At 49.7% G+C, this 20,775-nt stretch overlaps 1 protein-coding gene across 1 annotated transcript in view; it reads right to left on the minus strand.

Annotated features, from left to right (window-relative positions):
- ACSBG2 (acyl-CoA synthetase bubblegum family member 2) overlaps positions 1–20,775 on the minus strand; it is a gene marked incomplete at both ends in the record, with an annotated part of 59,225 nt that overhangs the window by 5,920 nt on the left and 32,530 nt on the right. The window contains 3 exons of the mRNA XM_081092719.1: positions 15,649–15,895; positions 16,039–16,178; positions 18,166–18,383. Of these exons, the coding sequence (XP_080948845.1) occupies positions 15,649–15,895; positions 16,039–16,178; positions 18,166–18,383 (605 nt within the window). The remainder of the gene's footprint in view (positions 1–15,648; positions 15,896–16,038; positions 16,179–18,165; positions 18,384–20,775) is intronic.

Genomic DNA, 20,775 nt, shown 5'->3' on the forward strand with positions numbered 1-20,775 from the left:
CCGGGAATGCACTTGGGAACCCTGAACTGAATCAGTGGATGAGGAAGCCAGCTTCCAAGATGACCCCCAAAGATGCCCTTGCCCTCCCAGAATCCACATCCTTGTGGAGCCCTCTCCCACCCTAAAAGGGTTGACCCCATGACCTTCAAGAGTGGTGGCAATGACAAAGTGCCACTTCAGGTCAGAACATGATAGGATTGTCAGGTCCAGTGCAGGACGCCTGGTTAAAATTGGATTACAAACCAAAAAAAATATTTTTTAGTGTAAGTATGTCCCAAATACTGCAAGGGATATAGTTATACTCATGTAAGAAATGAGCTGGGCCCCCCAACGCAGGGGTCTTGGTAGAACACAAAACACACTTGGAGCCAAAACCGGTTTGGCTCAGTGGATAGAGCGTCAGCCTGCGGACTGAAAGGTCCCAGGTTCGATTCTGGTCAAGGGCATGTACCCGGGTTGCGGGCACATTCCCAGTAAGAGATGTGCAGGAGGCAGCTGATCGATGTTTCTCTCTCATCGATGTTTCTAACTCTCTATCTCTCTCCCTTCCTCTCTGTAAAAAATCAATAAAATATATTTAAAAAAAAAATTGTGGGCTTTTTAAAAAAAACAAAAAACAAAAACACACACACACTCGGAGCCCGGCAGCAAGGCAAACATCTTTACTTCTACATCAGTGGTTCTCAACCTTCCTAATGCTGCGACCCTTTAATACAGTTCCTCATGTTGTGGTGACCCCCAATTTCATTGTTACAAATTGAACATAGAGCATAGCGATTAATCACAAGAACAATATGTAATTATGTGTGTTTTCCGATGGTCTTAGGTGACCCCTGTGAAAGGGTCGTTTGACCCCCAAAGGGGTCGCGACCCACAGGTTGAGAACCGCTGTTCTACATAGAAGGGTGCACACATGGCCTGGCTGCTCGGCTTTATAATCCCTGACACACGTGACCTGCCCTCACTCTTGATTGGAGCTCAGGCTCACGGTCTTTCCTGATTGGCTAATTCAAAGGGAGAGGCTGGCCTTTGCCGTGTGAAGATGGCAGCCCCCCAGGGGAGCTGCAAGTCATGGGGCCCACATGGCGGCTGCCAAGTCCAAAATGGCGGCTGTCTAAACTGTTCTTTGTCAGAAAAGATGATTTGTTTATTCTCACACTAAGAACAAGGCCATCTTTCTGAAGTTCAAACTTCACTGGGAGGCTCATATTTTTATTTGCTGAATCTGGCAACCCTAGTCCCAAAGGAGAGTGTGGCTTGCCCCTTGCTCTCTCTTGTTTTTCTCATTTGAGGGAAGCTGCTGCCATGTTGGGAGGGCCCTCAAGCAGCCCTGTGGACAGGTCATGTAGCAAAGAACCAGAGCCTCCTGCTGCAGCAGCGAGGAACTGGGGCCTCCCCCAGCACTCATGTGGGAGCCACCTGGGAAGCAGCTTCTCCGCTCCAGTCGAGCCTTCGGATGAGACAGCTCCAGCTGACAGCTTCACTTCAACCTCGTGAGAAACCCGAGCCAGGACCCCAAGCGATGAAGCTGCTCCCAAATTCCCCATCTGCACAGACAGTGAGATGTTTTTTGTCCTAACTTGCTAAATGTGGGGGTTCGTTTTTACACACCAATGAAAGAGTTCTCTCCCGAGATCCCAGGGTGTCAAAAATAGCTGGCGATTAGTAAAAATAATGGCTTGCAAACTACAAACAAACCAGAAGAGCTCCAGGCCACCCCACAGATGGATTCCCTGGCTTCACTCATTTCCCTTTGGATGCACATGCCGAGGTGGGGAGCAGGGCGGGATGACAGCAGGCACTCAGGTTGGCCTGGCCGTCCCTCCGCCAGGACCCGCCTCAGCAGCCTGAAGTCCTGCTGGTGGGAGAGGGTATGGATGCCTGTGCTCTCAGGCAGCCGTGCAGCTCAAGGACGGGCCTGTGGAGGCAGAGGAAGGAAGCCAGGGTGGCCCTGGGGAGCCCCTGCCCGTGTTGAAGAGCTGTCGGCAGCAGTGCAGGCCAGGAATGTCCCGGCTTGGTTGAAGGCCAGCTTCTTGGCCAGGCTGAAGCACAGCGAGGGACTGGCTCTGCCTTGAAAAGCAGACACAGGGGAACAGAGCGGGCCCTGGGGATGCCCCCCCTGGCCCTGGCAGGCTCCCTGCAGGCAGCCCTCTGCCCTGGCCTCACCCAAGCACCCACCTCTTATTGGTCCTCAGCCCTAACCCCACGACCCACATGTTGATTGACAATCAGAACAGGGTGGAGGCAAGCTGGGTGGTCTTTTAAAAAAAACACGCACAAACAATATATATATATATATATATATATATATATATATATATATATATATATTTCAAAGAGGAAGGGAAAGAGAGAGAAACATTGATGATGAGAGAGAATCATCGATTGGCTGCCTTCTGCACGCCCCCTACTGGGGATCCAACCTGCAACCTGGGCATGTGCCCTGACTGGGAATCGAACCGTGACCTCCTGGTTCATAGGTTGACGCTCAGCCACGCAGCCACTCTGGACTGGGAGGTCTTTAAGTTGTCCGACAATCTCTCCCAGATCCCAGGATGCCATAGAATGTGGGGGGCTTCACCTCCCACAGTGTGTTCATCAGGGAGCCTGTGCCACACAGCCTGGTGGGGCATCCCGCCAACCCCCTACGGCTGCCCTGGGCCCATCCCACCCTGGCCTCAGCCCACAACCAAACAGAGCTGCCCACCACCGGCCCCCACCTACCTAGGGCCCCGGCAGCCAGGGCCGCAGCCACGTCGGGAGTGATGCGGGGAGGCAGTCATGGGGCTGCCAGAGCTGCAAAGGGCAGTGAGCCACCGCTGCTCCTCGCAGAACTCCATGTGACGCCAGCCATCCCTGTGCTAGAGCCGAGTGCGATGTGGTTGGTGTGCTTGATGGCTGTGCCCACGACCAGGCCATGCACGGCGAGGGGCCCTCGCTGTGGGAGGAGTCCTTCTGCCGTAGGCGCTGTCAGGCTTTGTGGTCCAGGAGTGGTGGCCAGCGGGCAGGTGAGACCCCAGGTCCCTGAGAGGGAGGGCCAAGGGGGAGACACGGACGCAGAGGTGTGGTGCTGATGGGGGCAGAGAACGTGAGGGGCGAGTGGGATGGTGCTGAGATGAATAAACTAAGAAATCATTTAAAAGCCTCTCTGGTTCCTCAAAAAATTAAACATGCCCTAACCGGTTTGGCTCAGTGGATAGAGCGTCGGCCTGCGGAATCAGGGGTCCCAGGTTCGATTCCGGTCAGGGGCATGTACCTTGGTTGCGGGCACATCCCCAGTGGGGGGTGTGCAGGAGGCGGCTGATCGATGTTTCTCTCTCATCGATGTTTCTAACTCTCTATCCCTCTCCCTTCCTCTCTGTAAAAAATCAATAAAATATATTTAAAAAAAAATTAAACATAAAATGACCATATGACCCAGCAATGCCACTTCTGATACATCCCCAAAGAGAACTTCAAGCAGGGCACAGAGGGGATGTTCGCACGGCCACGCCCACAGCAGCATGACCCACACCAGCCAAAGAAGGCACCCCGATGAACGCGGATGGACAATGGGCTACGCAACTATCACACATCCGTACAATGGAATGTTGTCCGGCCTTAAAAAGGAACGTCTGACACGTGCTACCATGTGGATGAGCCTTGAAGACATCATGCTTGATGAAGTAAGCCCGTTTAAAAACAGAGAAACCTTCTTATGATCCCACTCGTACGGGGCATTCGAGTGGTCAGGTTCCTACGGACAGAAAGTAGGCTGACGGTGCCGGGAGGGCTGGTTTGAGGAGTTGTTGAATGTGTACAGGGTTTCAGTTTTTCAAAATGCACAACAATGTAATGTACTTAATGCCACAAAACTAGATATTTAAAAATGGTTTAAAAGGTAAATTACCGTAAAATGGTAAATTTTGTGTTTACCACAATTAAAAATGTTTTTAAAAGCCTTTCAGAACTTGGTAGTTTCTTGTCATTTCTTAAGGAACAGCAATTCAGGGAATAGTGAAGCCCGGGGGCAGGCTCAGGGCTGAGTGTATGAACCAGAAGGTCACAGCCCGATTCCTGGTCTGGGCACACGCTCAGGGTTGCAGCTCAGGCCCCAGTGCTAGGTGTGCAGGCGGCAGCCAGTCAATGATTCTCTCTCATCGATGTTTCTGTCTCTCTCTTCTTTCCTCTCTCTCTAAAAAGCAATAAAAACATTAAAAAGAGAGAGAGAATAATGAGCCCAGGGTGAGAATCACTGAGAAAATACATATATTTCTCTACAGAGTTTGCACATTTTCGACAATCTAATCAGCGATTTGTCTTTCTTTGATGATGAATAAATATTGAAAAGGAAGTGAAAAATATATTTGCCAAAGATATGCTGATCTATGTAAAAAGCCTGTACATTTTGAGAATTAGCTTGACTGTGAAGTATCTGATGATATTAACATACAAAAATCAACAATGTTCCCATATATCAACACTAACCACCTAGAAAAAGGGGAAAATCACACCCACAATGGAAACACAAATTAAATTCACCAAAAATTATAAAGGATAGTTATGGACCAAACTATTACGTTTCCTAAAGAAAAGACATGAATAAATTGAAAAAGGCATCATCTTAATGAATGGTCAGTCTCAATATTGTAAAAGTTATTTTTCACAAGATTAATCAATGAAGATGCAATTTCAACAAAAATCCCAACAGGAGATTTTCTGGAATTTGGAGAAGTTAATTTTAAAGTTTACATAGAAAAAAAATGCAAGATAAAAACATATTATAAAGCTAAAGTAATTAAAACACTATGAAGGACCTTGTAACCAGAATACATAAAGAACTTTTATACCTCAACAATAAAAAGACAAATAGTGCAAACATTCGCAAAGAATTTGAGTAGACATTTCTCTGAAGAAGATACACCTGTGGATGTATGTGTTATATCCAAATAATAACGGAATACTACTCAACTGTAAAAATGAGTGAACTATTGATGTATGCGGATGAACTTAACCCTAAGCCAGCGGTTCTCAACCTGTGGGTCGCGACCCCTTTGGCGGTCGAACGACCCTTTCACAGGGGTCGCCTAAGACCATCCTGCATATCAGATATTTACATGACGATGCATAACAGTAGCAACACTACAGTTATGAAGTAGCAACGAAAATAATTTTATGGTTGGGTCACAACATGAGGAACTGTATTTAAAGGGCCAGAACTACTGCCCTACGCGAAAGAAGCCAGACACAGAAGACTCTGTATTGTACGTAGTTCAGTGAAGCAGAATAAATAAATGCCTGGGCTCAGCGGCAGGTGCACTACGGCTTGGAGGGCGAGGATCCCAACCCCATTCTAACAAGCAGGGGCTAGAAAGCTAAAAACTATTCCCCAGAATCCCACGGGGGAAGTTCCTGGATATGACTCATGTTCCACTGATCACAACTGATCGGGAAGTGAGTCGTGTGAGGGGAAGAGCCAGGGTGGTCCTGGCAGAACGGCGTGGTTATGGAGCCAGCGACGACGGTGGCGTCAGCTCCCGGCTCCGGCCAGCAGTTTCCTGACTCAGCAGCTTCGTGGGCATCAGCAGTTTCCTGACCACAGTGTGGGGGGCGTGACCCCCCCCACCCCCCGTCAGCTGCTATGGAGGTGACAGAGCCTTCTCAACCCGTGACCGAGGGCTGTTCCTGCAGCGTGCTCTTCTAGCCCTGCCAGTGGTTTTCCCCCGGGATTTTTCTGAGCTACAACGGACAAACCATGAAATTCACCCACTGTGAGAGCACAGGACGACGAGTTTTAATAAATTCACACAGTTGTGAAACCATCACCACAATCTAATTTTAGGGCACTTTCCATCATCCCGAAAATTCCCGGGTGCCTGTGTGAGGTCAGTTCTCCTCCTCCTCCTCCCAGCCCCCGGCAACTCGCCATCGTTTTGCCTTCACTAGAACAGCGCAACGTGTGGCTTTTGTGTCTGAACTTGGGATAAGTTCATCTGTGCGTGTCAGTGGTTCATTCGTTCGTACAATTGAATGAGTAGCATGCTATTATTTGGATGCACCATGGACGGACATCGGGACTTTCCCCAGCATTTGGTGACTATGGCTGTGGCTGCTATGAACACTCATGTACAAGTGTTTGTGTAGACATAGGTTTGCATTTGCCTAGAGGTTGAATTGCTAGGTCATAGAGGAACTCTGTGTTTGACATTTTAAGACATGTCTGCACTGCTTTCCAACGTGGTTGTGCCATTTTCTATTCGTATCAGCGATGGATGAGGGTTCCAGTTTCTCCAATTTTTAAATTTTCTCCACCCTAGTGGGTGTGCAGTGGTACCTCGTTGCGGTTGTGATTTGCATTTCCCTGGTAGCCAATGGCATTGAACATCTTTTCATGTGCTTATTAAGCCATTTGCATAGCTTTGAGAAATGTTCATTCAAATCCTTTGCCTGTTTTAAAATGGAGTCATTTTTCTTTTTATTGTTGGTTTGTAAGAGTTCTTTACTTTGGCCACAAGGTCTTTAGCAGATACATGCTTCTTAAATACCTTTGTCTTTTCATTTCCAAAGTTGGCATTTACTTGACAGTATCTTTTGAAGGGGAGAGTTTTAAATGTTGATGAAGTCCAACGTTGTTTTTTTCATAGATGATTTGTGCTTTATCATGTCTAAGAACTAGGAAATCTTTACCTAATCCAAGGGTACAGAGACAGTGGTAGCTTTTACATCTAGATCTTCGATACGTTGTAAGTTCATTTTTGTGTCTGATGTGAGGTAAAGGTCTGAGTGTGTAGGCAGTTAGGCAGGCGTGAGCAGGGGCGGTGGGCCAGGCGCAGAGGGTCACCGGGCAGAGCGCCCCAGGCGCCTAGCAAAGGGCAAACGTGGGGAAACAAGGACCTCGCGCCCTGGTGGCCTTCCCTCCCCTAGCATGTCGCTGGTCAGACAGTCCAGACCCTCCTGGCCTTCCCTCCCCTAGCGTGTCGCTGGTCATGCAGGTTAGACCCTCTTAGAGGGGAAACTAACCGGGGGGCTGGAGAATAGCGCTTAAGCTTCAAGCCCCAGGACAGTGGTTCTCAACCTTCTGGCCCTTTAAATACAGTTCCTCATGTTGTGACCCAACCATAAAATTATTTTCGTTGCTACTTCATAACTGTGATGTGGCTACTGTTATGAATCGTCATGTAAATATCTGATATGCAGGATGGTCTTAGGCGACCCCTGTGAAAGGGTCGTTGGACCCCCAAGGGGTCGCAACTCACAGGTTGAGAACCGCTGCCCCAGGACCATGAGGTTCTGACCCACATCAAATGCATCTGGGCCTCAGCTGTGCTTCAGCTCCAGGCGCAGACCAGCAGCAAAACCAGGCGGGGATCCCAGGTCTGCCGCAGGGCCAGCTGCCACGGCTGGCGACGCCCTGGCCGGTGCCGACCAATCAGTGGAGACAGCCTCCCTGAGAGGGCACGCCCGGAGAGCTGATGCATGTTCTACTGAGATCCTCGCCTAAAATCCCTGCCTTAAAGGCTCTTAGGACCGAGGGCCATCTGTGGCTCTCTCTCTCTCTCTCTCTCTCTCTCTCTCTCTCTCTCTCTCTCTCTCCTGCCTTTCCCACCCTCTCCCCTCCCTGCTGGCGCATTTCCTTGCCTCTCTTTTTCCCCCAAGCTCCAGGGCCCTTCTTTGCCTCTATGACTTGTTTCCTGAGCCCATTTCTTCTACCGCTCACTTCTTCTACCTCTGTGACTTTCTGAATAAACTCTTCTAGTTTGAATCTTGAATCTGAATTCTTTCTTAGCCAGAACTGTACCGAAGTCGGGTCTGACTCCACCAGTCTAACAACTGAGGCCATTTCACCGCCATCGTAAGTTCCCTTACGTTATTTATTTACTTATCCTTGCGTACTATTCCAGCATAATTTGTTCAAAAGACTCTCTTTTTCCCATTGAACTACCTTGGCACCTTTATGAAAAAGCAGTTGATCATCATTGTGAGCTTTCATTTCTGGATTCTCCATTGTGTTTTATTGATCTACGTCTATCCCTCCACCAATTCCACACTGACTCGATTATGTAGCTTTATAGTAAGTTGTTAAGTCGAAAGTCTTCCATCTCCATTTCTTACTGAAGGCAAGGATCTGGTGGAGTGAGGGACAGTCAGAGTAGGTCACAGTGGGTGGACCTAGAGGGCATTATACTAAATGAAATATGTTATTCAGAAAGGCAAATACAGTATGATTTCACTTATATGTGGGATGTAAAGAACAATATAAATAAACAAACAAAACAGATTCGTTGGTTTAGATAACAAACTGGTGGTTGCCAGATAAAGGGGGGTGTGGCGGTCGGAGTAAAAAAGTTGAAGGGATTAAGAACTACCACTTGGCAGTTATAACATAATCCTGGGGATGTGAAGTACAGCATAGGGAATATAGTCATAATATTATAACAACTATGAATGGTGCCAGGCGAGTATTAGACTTATCAGGGAAATCACTTCTTAAATTATACAAATGTCTAACCGCTATGCCGAACACCTGAAACCTGTATAAAGCAATATTGAGGATCAACTATAAATGAAAAAATTAAGCCAGAAAAGTGATATTGCAACATCATACACCATGGAACATGGAGATGGTAACAAACTCAAATTCTTCCCCCTCCAATTGTTTGGAATGGAGCCTAAATAAGCAGATTTTTAGCCATTCAGAGCCCGCCTGCTTCGTATGCCACAAGAAACTGCGCCCAGCCCGGCCGGTGTGGCTCAGTGGTCGACTCGACCTATAACCAGGAGATCACAGTTTGATTCCTGGTCAGGGCACGTGCCTGGGTTGTGGGCTTAATCCCCAGTGTGGGGTGTGCAGGAGGCAGCCAATCAATGATTCTCTCTCATCATTGATGTTTCTGTCGCTCTTTCCCTCTCCCTTCCTCTCTGAAACCAATAAACAGATATTTAAAAAAAGAAAGAAAGAAAGAAACGGCACCCAGCATGTGCCATAGACAGATAAACCCCAGAGCTGTAACAGGTCCAGGCCACCAGGCCCGGAGGCCTCTGAGAGCCCCCGGCTGGCGGTGGAGCAATGTCACCTGGACACATAAGCCCCCTCCCCCATCCCCTTTACCTGAGGGGTCCCCTTGTCCTCCTCCTTTTCTGCTGGTGGCCCCGGTGCCATTGCTTCTGAAAAGTCTCATGTTGTGAGGGACCCCTCCCCCGATGCAAACATATCAAAGTGCGACTTGAATAAAACTGCTACTGCTGCCTTGTGGTCACGTCATTCCTCGTGTGGCCACAACCCCCCCCGAACTCATACAGCTTTCTCAGTAGGAGCTCGACGGAAGCCATGCTGTTCCTCTTTAGTGCAGAATATCAGGAGGACTTGCTGACCTGGCCCACCCCGGGGACGTTAAACTGCATCACCTGGTCAAGTGGGTGTCTCTCAGGTTCCTCCACCTTAAGTTTACCGCCCCTCCCCCCTTCATAATTGATCGGAATTCTGTGGGGAGGTGTTCTGAGGTTGCACCTACATCCTCTCTCATCAACCGCCAACCTCCAACCTTCGTACCCACTGATGACTCCCATTTGAATCAGCCGCCTCCATTAGGAGATTGTTGACGTTCTCCAATGAGGAGGAGATTTCCCCTTCCCCCATCTTTTAATTAACTTTGGTTCATATTTTCAGTAAGTCCCATTATTCAATGAATTATTCAGTGGGTTATAGTCTATTACTATCATTATTTATCTTGATGCTCAAATTGCCCCAAATTTGGCCTAGCTTTTTAAACTGGCTCTTTGGCCCTTTGACGGCTATCCAGAATTTGGGACACCACCTTACTTTCTGGTACAAGATATTCCAGGCTTGTCTCATACTTTCCCTGCCCCAGCCCAGGAATTAGATATTTCTTCAAAAAAGCCTGGTTCTTTTCGTGGCAGGTGGGGTTTAGAAACCACACCTGGGAGTTCAGTGTGTTCCCTGCCACTGGCTGTCACTGCTTCTAGGCCCTCCGAGCAGAAACAGTTGAGAAATGTATGCATATTTAGACTCACGCATGGGGCTGTGTAGACACAAATGTACAGGCATATCTATATGTAGCACATATCTGTATTTCTGTATTATAAACTATGAATTTGTACTAGAACCTCCAATTCAAATCTAATTCTCCAAAACCTCTCCTCTGGCAGTGAGAAACTCAGCTTCTACTTTCTTCAGTATATTTACTTATTGGCTCAATGTGTCCTGTCTCCGCCACACGGTGCAGCTCCGCCTGCCGCCTCACGTTGCCCTCACTGCTCCATAACCTTGGCCTCCAAGCCTGCCCCCCGGTCTCCCTGAAGCTGCCCACCCAATTCTCACCTTATACCCTCAACCCTTGTGCTAACTCCCCCAGCCTGGAAGGGAATATGTCTCTTTGACACACACACACACACACACACACACACACACACACACACACACACACTCTCTCACACTCTCGAGGCCCGGTGCACAAAATTCATGCATGGGAGGGGGTCCCTCAGCCCGGCCTGCACCCTCTCACAATCCGGGACCACTGGCTACTAACCACTCGCCTGCCTGCCTGCCTGACTCATCACCCCTAACTGCCTCTGCTTGCCGACCTGATCACCCCCTAACTGGTCCCCTGCCGGCCTGGTCACCTCCTAATCCCTCCCCTGCTGGCCTGATCACCCCCTAACTGCCCTCCCCTGCCAGCCTGATTGCCCCCTAACTGCTCCCCTGCTGGCCTGTTCACCCCCTAACTGCTCCTGTGCTGGCCTGATCACCCCTAACCACCTCTGCCTCAGGCCTTGCCACCATCAGGCCAGAAGGATGTCCGGAAGATATCCGGTCTAACTAGCATAGATAAAATAATTCCTCCCTACCATGCACACATATTTATGTACAGTCAAGGTTGTTCTATAAAGTTGCATTAAGCACTGAATTAACAAGAAATACAGGATTAGGTTCCTGGCAGCCTCTGATCACATTTTTATCAACTGATCAATACATAGCCTTGTATTATGTGTGTTTCTGCTCAAGGACATCATATTTAGTACACACTGTTGATTCATTAACATTGACTTCATGGCCAACAGCACTATAATTCATGCCTGAATGAAGCTTATCTAACACATGTATTTTTCCATAAAGGTGCCCTACAGACTTCTAGCACTCAGGAGCCACAGTCAACAGCAAAATCACCAACAAAAATGCAAAAAAGGGGGGGGCACTAGCTTGACCCCCACCAAAGCCATGTACGTACAATATGAGCTGAAGGAAGAAGGCAGAGCCTTACTTATTTAACTCAGCTGGGAATGTCAAGCAATTCAAATTTTTCTCTGCTTTTGTGGCCCACAAATGGCCACAAAACCGCCTGGAGTGTTGATTTTGGGGTTACAAATACATTTTAGTGATTGGCCAGCTCGCAAATGTGGAATTGGCAAATAGAGAGGATTGACTGAACTTACATATTAAAAAATGAAAACCTGGCCAGCCCCGTGTGGCTCTGTGGTTATGCATCGACCAGGAGGTCGAGGTTCGATTTCCGGTCAGGGCACATGCTCGGGTTGTGGGCTCAATCCCCAGTGGGCGCCGTGCAGGAGGCAGCCCACCGATGATTCTCTCTCATCGTTGATGTTTCTCTCTCTCTCTCTCTCCCTCTCCTTTCCTCTCTGAGATCAATAAAAGCATTTTTTTTTTTTATGAAAACCTCTCAAATAGATGAGGAGGGCCATCAAATATGACTTAAGCCGTACTTACATTGCATTAAATTTCTTTTTCAAGGAGAATGGCTTAATATATTTCTCATCTATTTATGATTTTATATTTTAAAAAGAAAAAGGGGCTCTGGGTTGCGTCTGGGTATCTAGAACCTGAAGGGACACGGAAGGGTCCTTTCTCCTGTCCTGATGGGCTGTCCCCTGCCTGGGAGATGTCCCCTGCCTGCTCCCACCACTGGCATATTTTCAGGGACCAAGACCTGGGTATGCCACGTCAGCACTGGTCTCCTGTGCATGGAGTGCTGGATGAGAGAGGAATAAACTTCTATCTTCAGTTGCTGTTATTTTGGACCTTATGACAACAGCACAACTCATCCCAAAAGATAAGATTCAGCCATGGCTGGTGTACTCAGTGGTGGCAGGGGTCCTCAAACTTTTTAAACAGGGGTCCAGTTCACTGTCCCTCAGACCGTTGGAGGGCCGGACTATAGTTTAAAAAAAAAAAAACTATGAACAAATTCCTATGCACACTGCACATATCTTATTTTGAAGTAAAAAAACAAAACGGGAACAAATACAATATTTGTATTTGCACGTGGCCCGCAGGCCGTAGTTTGAGGATCCCTGGAGAGCATTGGCCCATGCACTGAAAGGTCACAGGTTCAATTCCCAGTCAAGGGCATGCACCTGGGTTGCAGGTTCAATTTCCTGGCCCCAGTTGGGGTGCATGAGGGAGGCAACCTATCGACGTGTCTCTAGCACATGGTATTTCTCTCTCTCTCTCTCTCTCTCTCTCTCTCTCTCTCTCTCTCTCTCCCTTCCCTCCCTCCTTCCCTCCCTTCAATTCTAAAACTCAATGGACAAAATATCCTCAGGTGAGGATTAATAGCAACAACCAAAAAAAAAAAAAAAAATAGAATTCATCAAGAATCTGTTGGCCCTGGCTGGGTAGCTCAGTTGGTTAGAGCATCATCCCACTATGCCAAGGTTGTGGGTTCAATCCCTGGTCAGGGCACATACAAGAATCAACCAATGAATGTATAAATGAGCAGAACAACAAATCCATCTCTCCCTCTCTCTTTTTCTCTCTCTAAAAATCAATCTTTAAAAAATCATAGCTGATAATAAAATTGATCTCTACCTAAATGAAAAAGGAAATGATAGCTGTTCACCATGGCCACCTGGGTGCTCTGATGATCACGGTTAACGTGCCTGGGCTTCCAGGCATCAGACCCGCACTCTGTCATCCCAGTGACCTTCACAGCGACCCTGAGAGGTGGGGCTCTATTTTTACAGAGAAAAACACCCCCAAGACTCAGAACGTCGAGCTAACACACAGCTAGCCAGAACTGGAACGCAGAACTGAGCTTCTCAACAAAGGACAAGGTGTGTCCGGACATGAGATGCTGATGTGCTTTATTATTGGAACTGACTTGGAGGGTTTCCTAGTTGCTTCCTAGAAGGCGAGGTGGTTGGGAGCCCAGATCTTCGAACTTGTGAATGCGTTCCTTTCTGATGTCTCTGTCCGTCCTCTGGGGAGAAAAACACACCGATTTGAAACCCACAAGGTCAGATCTTTCTTCTAAAACAGGCAGCTCTTCACAGACCGCCCAGAAGCTTCCCTTGGCAGGGGATCACATCTGGGAGGTTCGTCGGAATTCAAATAGCTGCGACGACCCTGCCACGTGGAAGCGTGGCAGGTCCCGATGGGGCACGTCTTCAACAAGAGCCTGACACAGACAGAATCTGGCTTCTTAAAAACAGGAGAGAAAGTCCCTGCCCAGAGCAGCAAATCATGTGTCAGGATGGGCTCTGCCTGTCGGAGCTGGAGAGAGGAGACAGCCAAGGTAGCACCTGGGGGTCCTTGGAAAAGGTGTTCATTCTGTGAGGCCCCACAGTCACCATAAGATGAAAATATTCCCGAATGAATGGATCTGTTTATAAATTAGAAAAACGTGAATCCCTCTCCAATGAACTTGAGAGCTGTGCTGTCCAAGGAAAATATCATGTGAACCACCTATTATCCTTAACATTTTTCTAGTAGCCACAAAGAAAGGAACTGAAGAAATTGATTTCAATGGTGTCTTTTATGTAACCCAATATATCCAAAATATTATCATCCCAACCTGTCATGCATATTGTAAAATATGAGTGGGACAGAATACATTCTCCGTTAGAGAACGTTACACTCACAGCACCCCTCGATCTGGACCACAGCACCCCTCGATCTGGACCACAGCACCCCTCGATCTGGACCACAGCCCCACACTGCGGCCCGTGCCTGCCCTGCTGGACAGCACAGGTATAGGGGGTCTGTGTCCCCGTGTCGATGGGTCTTGCCAATTGCAAAATGAGACTGGGCAGCTTTCAAAAGATGAAGAACGATGAACGTATTTAACTGCTGGGCTCCCCCCCGAGACTGACCAGTGCAGGTGCAGAGTGAAACCAGTGACTGGTAAGGAAAAGTAAATGGGCGATGGTGGCACGGGCTGCATCCTCCCCCTCCCCTAAGTCCACGTGCAGACGCCCTTACCTCCTGCACCGCAGGAGGTGACTGCGGGGAGAGAGGGGTCTTTGCAGACAGAGGTACTCAGGCCAAGATGAGGTCGTTAGGGTGAGCCTAGTCCATGTGACCCGTGTCCCTGTCAAAAGGGGGCCATCGGAGCACACAGACACACAGGGAGAGCACGGCCTCTACAAGCAGAGGAGCGGCCTGTGGAGGAACCAGCCCTGCCTGGGTCTCGGGCTTCCAACTGTGAGGAAAGAACATTCTTGTTGTTTAAGATCCCAAGTCCGGTGCCCTGTTACAGCAGCCATAGTAGGCGGGTGCAGGTGTGTCGGCCGGGGGCATCAGAAGAGAATGATTTGACCATGAGGCCCTTACGGCAGCTGCCCATGCGCGCTCCTCTCTGCCTGCACCGTATGTCATGGTGTCATGGGGGCTCCTCTGGACAGGACTTGGGGGAAAGGAGAGGAAAAGGAGGGGCAGGAGCAGTCCAAGCCTCCACCCCTTACCATCTGCGATGGGCCAACACACGTCATTCCTTGGGTTTCTGACATGTAGAACTCCCCCCCGCCCCCACCCGACCACCACCAAAGGTTCTGACAAAAGGCCTCCAGATCGGCCACAATGAAACATTTGGGTGTTTAACGAAAACCTCTAGTCCTGGCTGGGAAGATGGCTCTGCTTCATCTTTGAGACAAAGGCCAGGAGAACAAGTAACGATGTTGGTGGCCAGGCACTTAGGTGCTTATGTGCCCTGCCCTGACCCTAGGAGAGAGCATGAGTTGGGGCCGGACACTACCCAGAACCCACAGCAACTGAAGGGTCCGTGCGCTTGTCCGTGTGGCCTCTGCGGTTCTGCTCACAGACCCTGCCCCTCTCCCCGGGGAGACCGCCGCTGTTGGACTCAGTTGAGGCACAGCCCAGGGGAGCCAGTCTCACCATCGGGACGGCCGGGAGCGGCTCTGCCAGTCAAGTCAGTGGTATAAGTTTTCGATGTGCTTCCTGTATTTCTGGGTTATGGAACTTCTCTTCATCTTTGCCGTCGGACCTAGTGAGGAAGGAGAAACCAGTTCAGCTGTGGAGAGAACACCAAAGTCCACATGCCCCGCACAGGACCAGGCAACAGGGCTGCGTGGCCGGGGCTAGCGGGTGGCCACTTCCTGGGTGCGCCACCCCGGCCATATCCCCGGGAAGGAGTCGGTGACAAGGAAAGGCCAGGAGAGAGCTCACATGGAGGAGTTGGGCTTTTATTCCCAGAGGGAGGAGTGTGGCTGCCCTGGGGAGAAGCGGGGAGCTGGGCACCAGTCAGACAGAGGAGCCAGCACCCCTTTATGTGTCTCCAGCGGGTCCCACAGACCCTCTGGCCCCCAGAATAGGGCAGGTCTCAGAGCCCACATGGCCCTGGACTAGCCGGGGACCAGCCTCCAGGAGCCAAGGCCACAGCGCTCCAGGCCGCTCACCCAGCTCTCCACCGTAGAAGGAGAAGTCTTTCTCCAAGATGACCCACTTCTGGATCCTCTGTGCATTGGAGGTGGCCTCCTGGTTCACATCGTCTATGCCTTTCTGGATGGCGCTGTAGACCAGGGGGTCTTGTAGCTCCACGATCTCAGACACGGTGGACGCCTGGCTGCCCAGGCCCTGGCAGAACTTGAGGGCCTCCCAGTTCAGTTTGTCCAGCGGCTCTCCAGTCGTCTCATCTGTCTCACACTGCCCCCAGAACACCCCTGTCACCACGCCCAACACCCCCACGCACGCCCCAGCCAGCCCTCGGGACCAGGAAGAAGGTCGGGACCTGGCAGGAGCGCGCCCTCTGGACCCTGGGGCCGAGAGCCCGCAGGACGCCCAGTTACCTTCAGCGTCAGCAGGATGCTTAGGAACTTGGCCTTGTCTCCCACTAACAGGGCGTTGCTGACGATGGGGAGCCTCTCTTTAACCCTGTTCTCGACGGGGACAGGAGCTACATTCTCGCCGCCGGCGGTGATGAGCATTTCTGGAACACAGGGCCCCGTCTGTGGGTTCGACCATTGTTACGGGGACCCCCGCCCTCTTGAGGCTCTGCGGGGACCGGTGTTGGCACGGACAACCATTCACCTAGAAAACCCCAGAAGCCGCAGAGGCGCCCTGCCCTTGGCCCGGACTCCCACCCTGCCCTTGTCTAAGCCACTGACCCCACGTTCCCCTGCCCCCTTCTCCCCTATTTCAGACACTTCTCCCATGAAGTGTCTGAAACCTGTGCCTTCCACGTGGACAGGGTCTTATTAATTCACGGCCTGTTTTGCAGCCTCCCACCCCCTGCTCCAGGCCCTCTGTCTTGCTTGGAAGATAGTGAAATGCTCCCCGTCACAGCCCGTCTCTCTGTCCCCTGATCTGCCCACCACTTGGCAGCCTCAAAAGAACCTACGTCCAGTCTCACCCGGAGGCACTGTGCCTCACCCCTTGTCGGTCTGAAAAGTGCGGTGTCTCCTTCTCCCCCAGGCCTCGAGAATTCTCCAAGCGCGTCATTGTCCTTTCATCCCAGGGGCTGGCCACTCTCCGTGCCACCCACCCAAACTCTCTCCATCTCATCTCAGGGCCTCGCAGTCATCGCATTTCTGATGTGGTTATGGCAGTCGTCATAATGGACATCGGGGTGGTGTCTGCCCAGTGGCTCCTCCTTCGGGTAAACGCACCCTTAGGGATGTTTCCTTAAGGAACTACTCTCCATCTTTGTGTGGTTTGGCAGGTGAACTACAGGTCTGACCAGGTCTGACCAATCAGTACAATCCATGCTCTACAGTGATTCGTGCTGAAACTATGAGCAATAACACACTCTTATCCCTAGGGGGTAGGATAAGCCTAGCCTGTTGGCAGCCATCCTGACATCAAATGGGGAAAAGCCTCTTCAAGAATGGCCCCAACGGCCCTAGCTGGTTTGGCTCAATGGGTGGAGCACTGGCCTGCGGACTGAAGGGCCCCAGTTCGATTCTGGCCGAGGGCACACGCCCGGGTTGTGGGCTCGATCCCCAGTAGGAGGCATGCAGGAGGCAGCTGATCAATGATTTTCTCTTATCATTGATGTTTCTATCTCTCTCTTCTTCTCCCTTCCTCTCTGAAATCAATAAAGAAAAAAAAAATGGCCCCAACACAGAAAATAGCGCAGTAAGAGAAGGATAAAGAGATTCCTTTTGCCATTGTTTTGGCACCTGGATCCAGCCATGCCTGAAGCAAGTGGACTTTTTCATTCAAACCTGTTTCCCTTTTTCATTCAAACTTGGTTAAGAACCCCACTTACTGAATAGTCATTCCCTATGTCAGGCTCAGGGCCAAATGCTCTGTCTACACCAGAGGTTGGTAAATTACAGCCTGCAAGCCAAATTCAGCCTTCTGCCTGTTTTTGTATGACCACGAGCCAAAAATGGGTTTTACATTTTTAAATTGTTGGGAGGAAATCCAAAGGATATTATTTGTGACACATGAAAATTATATGACACACAGTCACATCCATTCGTCTACATATTGTCTGTGGCTGCTTCTACGCTACCCTTCTGCCAAGTTGTGTAGCTGCGACAGAGACCATATTCCTGCAAGTCCAAAAATATTCATGATCGGGCCCTTTATAGGAAAAGCTGGCCCATCCCTGTTCTACGTCATGTCATTGAATCCTTATTCCATCGTTATAACCCTGTAGGTTATTATTCATCTCAAATTACAGGGCAGGAAACAGGTTTCAGGGAAGGGGGTGGGCGTCTTTCCCAGGTCCATCCTGCAGAGGGCCAAATGCTCTTCTCGAGGACAGAACTGGGGTGTGCAGAACAGGATGGCCCTGTATGTCCATGCGATGCCCACCACCCCGCTCCCACCCCGCCCCCGCCCCCGCCCCCGCCCCCGCCCCATGCCGGACAGGGAACGGAGGCCTGTGTTTGCGCGGGTCTGCCAGCCCCTTAAATGCCCAGAGGGGCCTGTTTGCAGGAGACGCCTGCAGAGCCGGGCCCCAGTACCTTTGATGCGGCCGGTGATGTAGAGGAAACCCTGGCTGTCCATGAGGCCCAAGTCCCCGCTGTGCAGCCAGCCTTCCTCGTCGATGATCTCCGTCGTCTCCTCCTGTTTTTCCAGGTAGCCCATGAAGACGTGCCGGCCCCACATGCAGATCTCCCCAACGCCGTCACTGGTCGGCTGGAGCAGCATGTTTTTACAGCCGCTTGTGATTTTGCCGCAGCTGCTGGGGAACCGAAGGGGGAGAAACTGAGGCTGAGAGACAAAGTCACTCGCACAGGTCAGCCTGGGTCTGTAGCCCAGGCTCCTAACATTCTGCTCAGCTGCCTCGGTTCTGCTTCCTTCACCCACTCCGGGACCCGGGGAGCATGCGGAGGTGTTTGCTGAATGAGAGAGGGAGTGTTCGGTCCAGTGAATCCAGTTCCCAAACCCTTGGTGACCTGGGACACACAGCAGAGTGTAGGTTTTAACCTCCACAGAAATGGGAGGAGAACAAAGAGCTCCTGGCTTAAGAATAGCAGCAACACCCCGCCCCCTGTGTGTGTGTGTGTGTGTGTGTGTGTGTGTGTGTGTGTGTCTTAGCAAACAGGTATATAGACCTGCACCCAATGACCAGGACAACCAACCAGAATCTCTTCAGAAGTTAGTTACTTCCATGTGACAGAAAAGCTCTATCTGAAATCTGGAATCTTATAAGACTTCTTTTCCTAGAGAGAACGCGGGGAGGGTGGTTTCAGAACGCAGGAAAGAAAGTAATGCTGCTTTGCCGGATCTCCTTCCCTGGCAGAAGGGCCAATGGTTTTAGAGCTGATTGTAGGGATTCCCTCCGTGAGCAAGAGAAACAAGACACACCCAGGAAGCTCAACATTTTCGGAGAGCCCCCGTAGGCCTCCCCCGAGGAAGGCCTTTGAAGGAACATGGAAAACCACAGAAGCCACAAAGAAAAGAGCGATCAATTCAACCACGCGAAGATCTTTAAAAGTTCTGCACAGCAAAAACACCTTAACTAAAAATAAATACTGCCCTAGCCAGTTTGGCTCAGTGGATAGAGTGTCAGCCTGTGGACTGGAGGGTCGCTGGTTCGATTCCAGTCAAGGGCACATGCTCAGGTTGTGGGCTTAATCCCCAGTAGGGGGCGTGCAGGAGGCAGCCAGTCAATGATTCTCTCTCATCATTGATGTTTCTCTTCTTCTCCCTTCCTCTCTGAAATCAATAAAAATATTTAAAAGAAAAAAAAACATAAAACTAAATACTAATGATAAACTGAAGGGTCAAATATTGGCAACTCGTCAAAACCAAAGGGCTGACTTTCCTAATATATAAAGAGTGCTAACAAACCAACATTAAAGGGACCAATGATCCAGTTTTTTGTTTGTTTGTTTTTTAAATATATTTTATTGATTTTTTACAGAGAGGAAGGGAGAGAGATAGAGAGTCAGAAACATCGATGAGAGAGAAACATCGACCAGCCGCCTCCTGCACATCCCCCACTGGGGATGTGCCCGCAACCCAGGCACATGCCCTTGACCGGAATCGAACCCGGAACCTTTCAGTCCGCAGGCCGATGCTCTATCCACTGAGCCAAACCGGTTTCGGCATGATCCAGTTTTTAAAGGGGGCAAATGATATGAACAGATAGTTCAGGGGAAAGGAAATACAAATGGCTTTTGACTGTATGAAAGAATTTTTTTCAACTTCATTTATAATGAAAGGAAAATTACGATGAAATACCATTTTCTTCCAATTGGTTTAGCAAAATATGTGGTGTATACACTAAACATCCACTTTACCATTGTTTATGGTGACAAATAATGGAGAGAGAGAAAGCCCCAAATACCCGCCAAAAAGGGGGCCAGTTAAATAAGTTGTGGTTACATCCGCCTGGTGGGATACTATGCATTAAAAAAGAGGCAGCTATTTGCACGGACAGAGAACATCCTGTCCAATGATGCCTTACCAACCGGATCTGTTCGGTTCCTGAGTTGGGATGGCGTGAGGCAAGGCTGAGGGGAAGTTTGTGCACCGAATCCGGAGAGTGAAGGCTATCGTGTTATCTGAATTATTTTGGTTCCCGAACTCAAGGCAGAAAGGATGCGATTTTTGTCTGTTTTTACATGGGAAATGCTCCCATTTGGGATAAAAATATAGATGTCAATGCACTCTTATGCCAGGGTAATTTAAAGGAATGTGATGTGGTCATTTTGCCTCTGGGAGAGTGTTATGGGTTGAGCTGTGTCCCCTATTCATATTTCGCATGCGAACGCCCAGTACCTCAGAACGTGAACCGATTTGGAAATAGGATCCTTGCAGATGTCATTGGTTAAATTAAGAAGAGGCCATGCTGGAGTAGCATGGCCCCAAATCCAGTACGACTGGTGTCCTTTATAAAAAAAAAAAAAAAAAGTGGAAATTTGGACAAAGACACACATGGGGAGATGCCACAGGGAAATGAAGGCCGAGATGAAGGGGTTGCTAATACGAGCCAAGGGATGCTACAGGTTGCCAGCGACAACAGAGCTGGGAGAGAGCACGGGACAGATTCTCCCTCACAGGTTAGAGAGACAACCAGCCCTGCAGACACCCTGATCTTGGACTTCTCGTCTCCAGATTGTGAG

Source organism: Myotis nattereri, assembly GCF_964212035.1.
Source record: "Myotis nattereri genome assembly, chromosome: 5".
NCBI classification, from domain to species: Eukaryota; Metazoa; Chordata; class Mammalia; order Chiroptera; family Vespertilionidae; genus Myotis; species Myotis nattereri.